Source organism: Xyrauchen texanus, chromosome 48 (assembly GCF_025860055.1).
Source record: "Xyrauchen texanus isolate HMW12.3.18 chromosome 48, RBS_HiC_50CHRs, whole genome shotgun sequence".
Lineage (NCBI taxonomy): Eukaryota > Metazoa > Chordata > Actinopteri > Cypriniformes > Catostomidae > Xyrauchen > Xyrauchen texanus.
The window spans coordinates 1,821,738-1,830,843 of NC_068323.1; the positions used below are offsets into that span (position 1 = coordinate 1,821,738).

Genomic DNA, 9,106 nt, shown 5'->3' on the forward strand with positions numbered 1-9,106 from the left:
CCTTGCCCGTCCTTTATGTGTTACAGTGGTACCGAAACCCAGGAAGGAGGAGGGATGCACTGTCGTGGAGTCCTAGGCGCTGCCATCTGCCTTGGGACAGAGGGGTCGCTGCCGGCCGCCGAGAGCCAGAGGAAACACGGCCGTCTGCTGAGAAGGGCCGGAGGACTCACAGCCGTCCACTAGGGGAGGCTTGAGTTGGCGTCTGCCAGAGGGTGGAGGAGCGGTTAAGGACCAGGTGACAGTGTGTCTGGGAGCTGGCCAGCAAGTTCTTCTCTCAATATCTCTCTGTGTGTGTCTCCACGCACCCTTTCCCTCTCCCCAAGCCTCCCCTTGTCTCTCCCCCAGGTTCAAAGGAAGCGGGTGGGCCACCAGCTGACAGAACTGCCAGAAGGGTTGATGGGGTAAATTGGAAGACTGGATGAGTATAAAACAAAAAGAATATTGATCTGCGTTCATTGAATGTGTGAAAATCTACACCATAGCTGATGGTGTGGATGACACAAAGTAAGTAGTGCCCTTGCATAGTGGTATGGGTGCATCAATGTGAAGGGTCGCTTAGTGTACAATTCCTTCATTTTGTGACTCAGAAGTACGAGTTGTCTAAGAGAGTGATTTGTTCATTTTGTCATGAAACAGAATTGGTTGACCCGTCTTCGGTACATCAGGAATAAGAAATTATTTAATTCTTCCAATCTTATTCAAGAATAAGTGGCTAGTTAGGTTTTATTTTATTCCTTACAGTTTCACAAAACTTTCTAGTCTCAAATTGTATCTTTGTTTCTTGCCATTTATTACGTTGTGAAGGTTTCTGTCATGATGGTTATTTTCCATAACACTGAATCTGGTAATAAGTGTTAGAAAGAACAGTAATCGCCACTCGTGAACGAGCCGTTTGTCTTCTATGCTGAGCCTAGTAGTGGTCATGTGACAGATGAACGAGAGACTCATACCTGAAGACCAAATCAGGAAGTGAACTAATCAATTCTGTTTCCTGTAGAGCCTCTGTGGCTGTCACATGAAAAATTAACAAAATGACTTACATAAAAGGTCTGTTTATTTTGCTCAGTAAACAGTCAGTAAAATGATCTGATCTTCCCAACACTAATCAACTTGGTTCAGCCAGAGAAGCCAAAAGATCAATTGTTTGAACAGATTAGTGACATTCTTAAGGCTCACTTTGAATCAAAGCCATTGGTAAATGCTGAATGTTTTCAGTTTCAGCTGTGCACAAAATCCAAATGAGACTTTGTTCCAGTATGTTGCAGAATTAAACAGCGTTGAAGTCAGTTCACTAGATCTCAGGTCAATTCTCAAGTCCTTGCTGCTCAAGTCCAAGTCATCAAAATTAGTCGAGTCCAAGTCAAGTCCCCAATAACTACTTACATGTCCGAGCTATATGGTTTACAAGTACAGGAAACCAAGAACACACTACCATCAACCTGTCTGGTTGCCCACTAAAGCTAAGCATGGTTGAGCCTGGTCAGTACCTGGATGGGAGACCTCCTGGGGAAAACTAAGGTTGCTGCTGGAAGTGATATTAGGGGGGCTCACCCTGTGGTCTGTGTGGGTCCTAATGCCCCAGTATAGTGATGGGCACGCTATACTGTAAAAAACGGATCATCTTTCGGATGAAACATTAAACCCAGGGCAAATCTTGTAAAGACTAGGGGTATAACCCAGTGTCCTGGCCAAATCCCCCCTATTTATAATGGCCTCCTAATAATCTCCATCTCTGAATTGGCTACATCACTCTACTCTCCTCTCCACCAAAAGCTGGTGTGTGGTGGGCACTCTGGTGCACGATGGCTGCCATCGCATCATCCAGGTGGATGCTGCACACTGGTGGTGGTTGAGGAACATTTGCAATGTATGCAACACATAGGGGTGCCTACACTGAGGAGGCACAATTGGGAAAAAGTAGGAATGGGGAAAAACAAGGAATGAGTACCTAGGTAATGTGATAGATGGGATGGGATGGGAGAGTATTCTTTGAAGGACAAAGTCAGAGCCACACATGAGAGCTTAGAGCTTTTCTATGTTTAGAAAATTATTACGGACTCTCTGTGCCACACCAAAGTGCACTGATTGGCACCTCTCTACAGACTGACCAGTGATCGGATATTAGTTCGCTATGACCTGTGCCTGCCTCTAACTCTAGCTTGTAATGCATTTGCCAATGGAATTGGCACTGCCCTTCAACATACAATGCCAAATGGGGAAGAACATCCCATTGCTATTCAAAGCAGAGAGAAGATGTTTTCCCAGATCGAGAAAGAAGCCTTACATTTTAAGTAACAAAATGTATTCTATATCTTTGGGGTAAACAGTTAATTTCAATGACATATCACAGACCCCCAGTGACATTATTTGGGGAACACAAATGCCTTCTAACTTTGCCTTCCAATTATTGGGGTGGATTAAACCATGTGGAGGGCCGGATCCAGCCCAAGTGCCATAGGGTGCCCAGGCCTGCCTTAGTGTCTTGGAAAGTCTGGAAAATGTTCTCCCAGGAAATAGTATTTCCTTGAGTACTGTTGTGTAGCATTATTGTGATTATTTACACAAAGCTTCTCACTTGCTCACATGGAAGCACAAGGTTAATACTTTCACAGTATTAACCTGCTGTGTATGAGTGCGACCAGCACATAACCAACTGAGCTCACAAGTAGCATGCCATTTATTTTGACAATAGTTCATTTATTTATTTTCCCTAGCAAATAAATGTAGATCAGTGGCGTAACTTAAACCTTATGGGCCTCATTGTACCCTTTTGGCTGGCCCTTGCTGGCCTCCATTTTACACCACACTGCCTGTAGTTACTGCAACTGATGTAATAGATAATATAGTAATACAACCATAAAAGTGTATGTACCACACCTTTTGGAGAAATGTTGTTAGCAAGTTAACAGTTAGCAAGCAAGAACATTAAGGACCACCTAGCAAAATACATCACTCAAAACACATCACAGAGCTGATGATTATTAAAACAGTTAATGATGTCACAGATCAGATCAGCTAATAATAGAGCTAACATACCTGAACATGGCCGACAGACTTCAGTATTGTTGAGATGTTTAGTCTGTTTGCTGATTGAATTGTTCACCACACAGCTGTAAGAATCATCGACACACTCCAGATGTAGAGAGAGACTGCTGTTGAGATCAGACACACTGATGGAGGACAATAAACTGTTTCCTTTGTACCAGGAGAGAGTCACCTGTGTCACATTCTCCACTGAACACACCAACACACATTTAGATGAACTTTCAGATGATGAAGAATTCAGTGAAGAGTCTCTGATGATCACAGGAACTGGCAGACGAGCTGGAACGTAAAATAGAGTCAATGTCAAAAAACACCAAGTAAGAGGTCTGCCTTAATTGACAGTGTTTGGATGTGTTTATTGTGATGTCATTCAGCGGTTTCAAATAGAATGACACCATTAGACATTAAGACAGAATTCAATAAAATTACATGTCATAAACAGCTAATTCAAGAAAAAATAATCAAGAGCAAATTGTTGTGAGATAGAGCAACTTACACAGTATTTCTGAACTCACCATAGACCGTGAAGTTTGAAGATCTTCAATGGGGTCTGTGTGCTGGAGTTGGTTAGTTTATAAAGTCCAGCGTGTTCTGTTCTAATGTTTTCGATTGTGAGATCTCCAGTCTGGAAATCCAGTAGCAGTCTGCCACTGAATTCCTCATCAGAACCATCATATGTGTAGCTTTTTCTTGCCTCACGGTTGATTTTACCTATTGCAATACCATCCAGTCCAAACGTCCACATGATCAAATTCTCTCTCAGTATTTCAGTTGCATCAGTGTGTAAAGTGACAGAATCTCCCTCCATCACTGACACTGACTTCACTTTATCTGGATCAACACCAAACACACCTGAAGAGCATAAAGAAAAGTTACTCAGACTCTTAATAAACTTCATGATTGAATAAAGCCGTAAATACAATGTGTAGTAGTAGATTTGCCATATTTACCATAATTACCATAGTCGTTCTAATAATATAGTACATACATTTAGAACAGTACTGTAAAATAAAGTGCTACCATTAAATGCAATAACAACTTACCAATTACAAACAAGAGGGTCTGCGAGAGCAAACTAAAGCAGCTCTTCATGTTCTTGTTAAGGTCATACCTTACCGTCTGACACTGACTTGAAAAGGTTTCTGTTCTAGTTTTTCAGTACATCAAAACTTCAGTTGTAGAAGCGAGAAGAATGATCTTGTTCATGTGACTCAGTGGAATGAACCTGCTGATTACTTTCGTGAGGTATAAATAAACAAGAACCATCCATGAGTCTCTGCATTAGGGAAACCACGGTGTGAATTTCTGACGGTTAGATTACCGTCTGAGAAACTAACAACAACAAAAAAACGCAGCATAGGACAACTGATAAATACACAACATGTAAATATGAGGTATCTAAAAATAGACACACCATCTGCATCCGGGGCACAGAATAATTATTTTAAATGTATGTAATCAGTGACCTTGTGAAAGCATATGTGTCTAACATACTTATGTATTTTAAACCAGAGACTATTCAGCTGGGCCACTTCTATTTAATGAATGGGAGAAGCTCTAGTACCCAACGGTCAGCGGATGTAGAAAGGAAGTCCCGCCTTACAGGCAACAGAGCCAGTCACCTTTTAGATGGCCTGTCAGTCAACTCGCTTATGCACATGTGCATCAGCTATACAAGCCGGGACAATTGCGTGTTTTATTGTAATATGAGGTAAAGTAGCACAACTTATGATTCCAATATCATCACATTTTATTGCTGATTTAAAATATGTTCTTTGATTGTAATCTTGACCGTCTGTGTTTGAGATTTCGTTTTTCCCCCATTCAAGTAGATAGGAGCTGCACTGCCATGACTGCAAATAGTCTCCCGAGAGCGTTCCAAAGATGGCCGACAGTCGACTGATTTTCAAGAAAGACTTTGTTTAAGCTAAGCAGAATTATTAACACAGTGGTGCTTGAAAGTTTGTGAACCCTAGTTTTGGGGGGCCTGGGTATTTATCGAGTATTGAAGCTAACTATCACCCCTGGAGTCGTGAGTTTGACTCCAGCCAGGTCTCCTAAGCAACCAAATGGGGCCGGTTGCTAGGGAGGGTAGAGTCACATGGGATAACCTCCTCGTGGTCGTGATTAGTGGTTGTCGCTCTCAATGGGGCGTGTGGTGAGTTGTGTGTGGATTGTGGAGAGTAGTATGAGTCTCCACATGCTGTGAGTCTCCGTGGTGTCATGCACAACGAGTCACGTGATATGATGCGCGGAATGACGGTCTCAGAAGTGGAGGCAACTGATACTTGTCCTCCGACACCTGGATTGAGGTGAGTAACCTCGCCACCATGATGACCTACTAAGTAGAGGGAATTGGGCATACCAAATTAAGAGAAAAAAAAATATATAAGAACCTTATCCCATCTGTGAAACATGGTGATGTTAGTATCATGGTTTGGGCCTGTTTTGCTGCATCTGGACCAGGATGGCTTGCCATGATTGATGGATCAATGAATTCTGAATTGTACCAGCAAATTCTAAAGAAATTAGCACACAAGTCGTTCTACCAAAGAATGGTTGAAGAAAGTGAATGTTTTGGAATGGCCAAGTCAAAGTCCTGACCTTAATCCAATAGAAATGTTATGGAAGGACCTGAAGCGAGCAGTTCATCCCAGAGTTGGAGCTGTTCTGTACAGAGGAATGGGTTAAAAATGATCAACAGTTACAGAAAACGTTTCGTTGCAGTTATTGCTGCAAAAGGTGTTCACACCAGATACTGAAAGCAAAGGTTCACATGCTTTTGCCACTCACAGATATGTAATATTGGATCATTTCCTCATGACCAAGTATAACTTTTGTCTCATTTCTTTTATTGGGCTCACTTTATCTACTTTTAGGTCTTGTGAAAATCTAAAGATGTTTTAGGTCAGATTTATGCAGAAACATAGAAAATTCTAAAGGGGTCACATACTTTCAAGCACCACTGTATTTTGACATTGCTTTGTGCTGGGTTTATTTTGAGCCCCAGTAGAGATGTCTGATGGATCATTTAACACTTTAATGAACTGTACTTTTAGTTAAGATTTACTTGAAAATGAACCATTTTGTGTGTCTTAAAGTCATTTTAAGAAACTAAAAATATCTGAACTTTTCTTGAGTTTTCAGTTGTTAGTTGATTGAACTTTTTGAAGTTTTAAGCACTTTTTAGGTCAGTCCAACAACTGGTTACCTTTGTAGGGCTGATGACTTTTCTGTCACAGAAGTGAAGATTTGCTATAAATATAGACATTATTTTGCTCCAATCAACATTTTTTTACATTAATTAAAGTAAATTTGTGGTCAGCTAAACCCCAAACTGCAATTATGTAAACCCTTAATGTTTGAGTTTTCTGAACATAATGTGTTAAGTTCACTGAGCGTACAATACAACATTATTTGATAAGTTACTTCAACTAATTCGCCTTCAGTTGAGAAACTCAAATATGCTCTGCAGCTAGTTGCTTTACTTTAAGTTTACTCTTTTTACAGTGTATTGTAATATGAGTAACATGAGTCCATATAAACCATGGTCTTAACTTTGAGAAATGTCTTTTAATTATTGCACTGAAAATTGGTAAGAATCATCGTTTCATTTTTTTACACACAAGCAGAACTAAAACAGGGAAGAGAAAAAGCTGAAGTAGGAAAGGGAAGTCTGGGATGGTAGTAAAAGTTTGTCAAGCCAAGAACAACTCAAGAGTTTTGGACTTTTTAATATTAACACACCGTAGATTAATCAGTAAATTTCAAAAAGTAATTTTACAATGATTATATAAAAGACTTCATGAATTGAATACAGGAAGTTCCATTATAACAACTTACCTTGATATTGGTGATAGATCGTTTTTTAAGGCAACCTGACCGTGTGTGGCTTCAAGAGAGCAAACATCTGTTGTATTTCAGTTCTTTAATTCTCTTATACTGTACATTTACTCATTTATATATATATATATATATATATATATATATATATATATATATATATATATATATATAATAATTTTTACTTATATTTTTAATCACACTTTTATATTCATCTACGGTTTAATATTTTGTGAGCTGTATTTGTTACATTCAGAATTAGGACGACAGAAGTGATAAGTGTAGATTTATTAAAGAATACAATATAAACATGGGCATTAACAAAGAACAGAACTGGATATAAAAACAAAGGTGAAGTCAAACAAACTAATAACTTAACTCAAATGCTGGAGATTATCTTCAAGCATGAGTATCAGCAGAGGCGGATTTAGACATGGGCGACATGGGCAGTCGGCTAGGGTGGCATTTTGCAGGGGGGGCGGCACGAGGTGGCAGCGACCCCCATTCAACAACATTGGGGGCGTTCTCATTTAGAGTCAGCACCACCCCCAGCAAACAACATTGGGGGCGTTCTCAATTAGAGTCAGCACCACCCCCAGCAAACAACATTGGGGGCGTTCTCATTTAGAGTCAGCACCACCCCCAGCAAACAACATTGGGGGCGTTCTCATTTAGAGTCAGCACCACCCCCAGTAAACAACATTGGGGGCGTTCTCATTTAGAGTCAGCACCACAACCCCCCGGTCAACAACTTTGGGGGCGTTCTCATTTAGTCAGCACCACCCCCAGGCAACAATTTTGGGGGCGTTCTCATTTAGTGTCAGCACCACCCCCAGTAAACAACATTGGGGGCGTTCTCAATTAGAGTCAGCACCACCCCGGTCAACAACTTTGGGGAGCGTTGAATTGGGTTTCAGCCTGGGTGCCAAACAAGCTAGAACAGCTACTGAGCATCAGACATGTGAGGAGTCCAAACAAGACTAGACAAAGAATGGGAGCTTGAGGTGAGAATTTATAGTGTCTTTGATGAGGTGGCTAATGAGGATCAGGTGCGAGTAATTAATACTCGGGAGAGTTGGAGAGGGAGCAGAGACCGATGAGGGCCTGAGAGTATTGTCTTCACAAGTTAGAGATAACGTCTCCATTCAGGGTCTTAACTTCATGGGACAATGATGATTCGAAGAAGTAATTTTTCAAGTTAATTTGCTGGGTATAATGACACTTGTTGAGCTTGTGCTTGTCAGACTGAGCATTGAGAAAAATGCAACTGAGATTGTTCAATAAACTCCTTTTTTACCATCACCTCGACTCCTGCGTTCCGCTATATTCCCTACAGACTCTGCCTAACCGTACGTTCACACCAGAGGCGGCGAGAGCGTCAAATCAACCGGAAGTCATTCATTTTCAATGACAGCCAGCGTCTCTCGGCGGCAGAAGCGCGGCGAGTCTTGAGCGGCGTGGCGTCAGATGGAAGTTCAAGTGCAGTCAACATTATGGTAATGAGCTGTGGCGCGGTTCGGCGCAACCTATTGGAATATAGAAGTGCTCCGCTCTAGCCAAGTCTAGAGAACATAACCGTGTAAACTTTGGTTCCCACCAAACATTAGTTCCGAAGATAAAATGGAGGAGAAACTAATTATTGCCGTGACGGGTTTCCCTGTAATATATGACCAAGACCACAGTTATTATTACAAATCTATTTTATTTTGATAACAAACAACTATAATTTTAATTACTTTCTGCCATCGATCGATTTCTTATTTTCACATTTTAAAGAGTTCATGAGGATATACGCTACTTGTGATAGGTCAGCAAAAAGTAAATGGTCGACATGTCTGGATGTTTAAATTATGCTCCCTTTAAATATAGTTCACAAAACAAAGCATTCTGAACAAGCGTTGCCGCCTATTTCAACTACGTCAGAGCGTCCTCAAGCGGCGAAGGCAGGGCAGCCAGAGCGAATTTTGACGCTCTTGCCGCTTCTGGTGTGAACGCACAGTAACTCTTGAGCAGGCAGATGAGTGAGTGAGTATAACAAGCTGTTGATGTTGAGTGGTTTTGAATATCAGATATACAGTATTTAATATCTTCTGCTGGAGAGAGAGGTCTGGTAGAAGACTGGATCTAACAGCATAGATGCCATTAAAGCAGAGTCATATAATTAGAGAAGCGTTTCCACTTACGGCAGACCTAACTAAAGCAGCATAATTATGAGTTG

General features: G+C 41.0%; 1 protein-coding gene across 1 annotated transcript in view; it reads right to left on the reverse strand.

The window, feature by feature from the left end:
* The window catches only part of LOC127639937 (uncharacterized), a 5,628-nt gene extending 1,473 nt beyond the window's left edge, over window positions 1–4,155 (reverse strand). Inside the window, exons 1-3 of the mRNA XM_052122282.1 lie at window positions 4,089–4,155; window positions 3,568–3,897; window positions 3,037–3,324 (exon numbers count right to left, since the gene is read on the reverse strand). Of these exons, the coding sequence (XP_051978242.1) occupies window positions 3,037–3,324; window positions 3,568–3,897; window positions 4,089–4,137 (667 nt within the window). The 5' untranslated portion in view covers window positions 4,138–4,155. The remainder of the gene's footprint in view (window positions 1–3,036; window positions 3,325–3,567; window positions 3,898–4,088) is intronic.
* Between the last annotated feature and the right edge of the window lie 4,951 nt (window positions 4,156–9,106).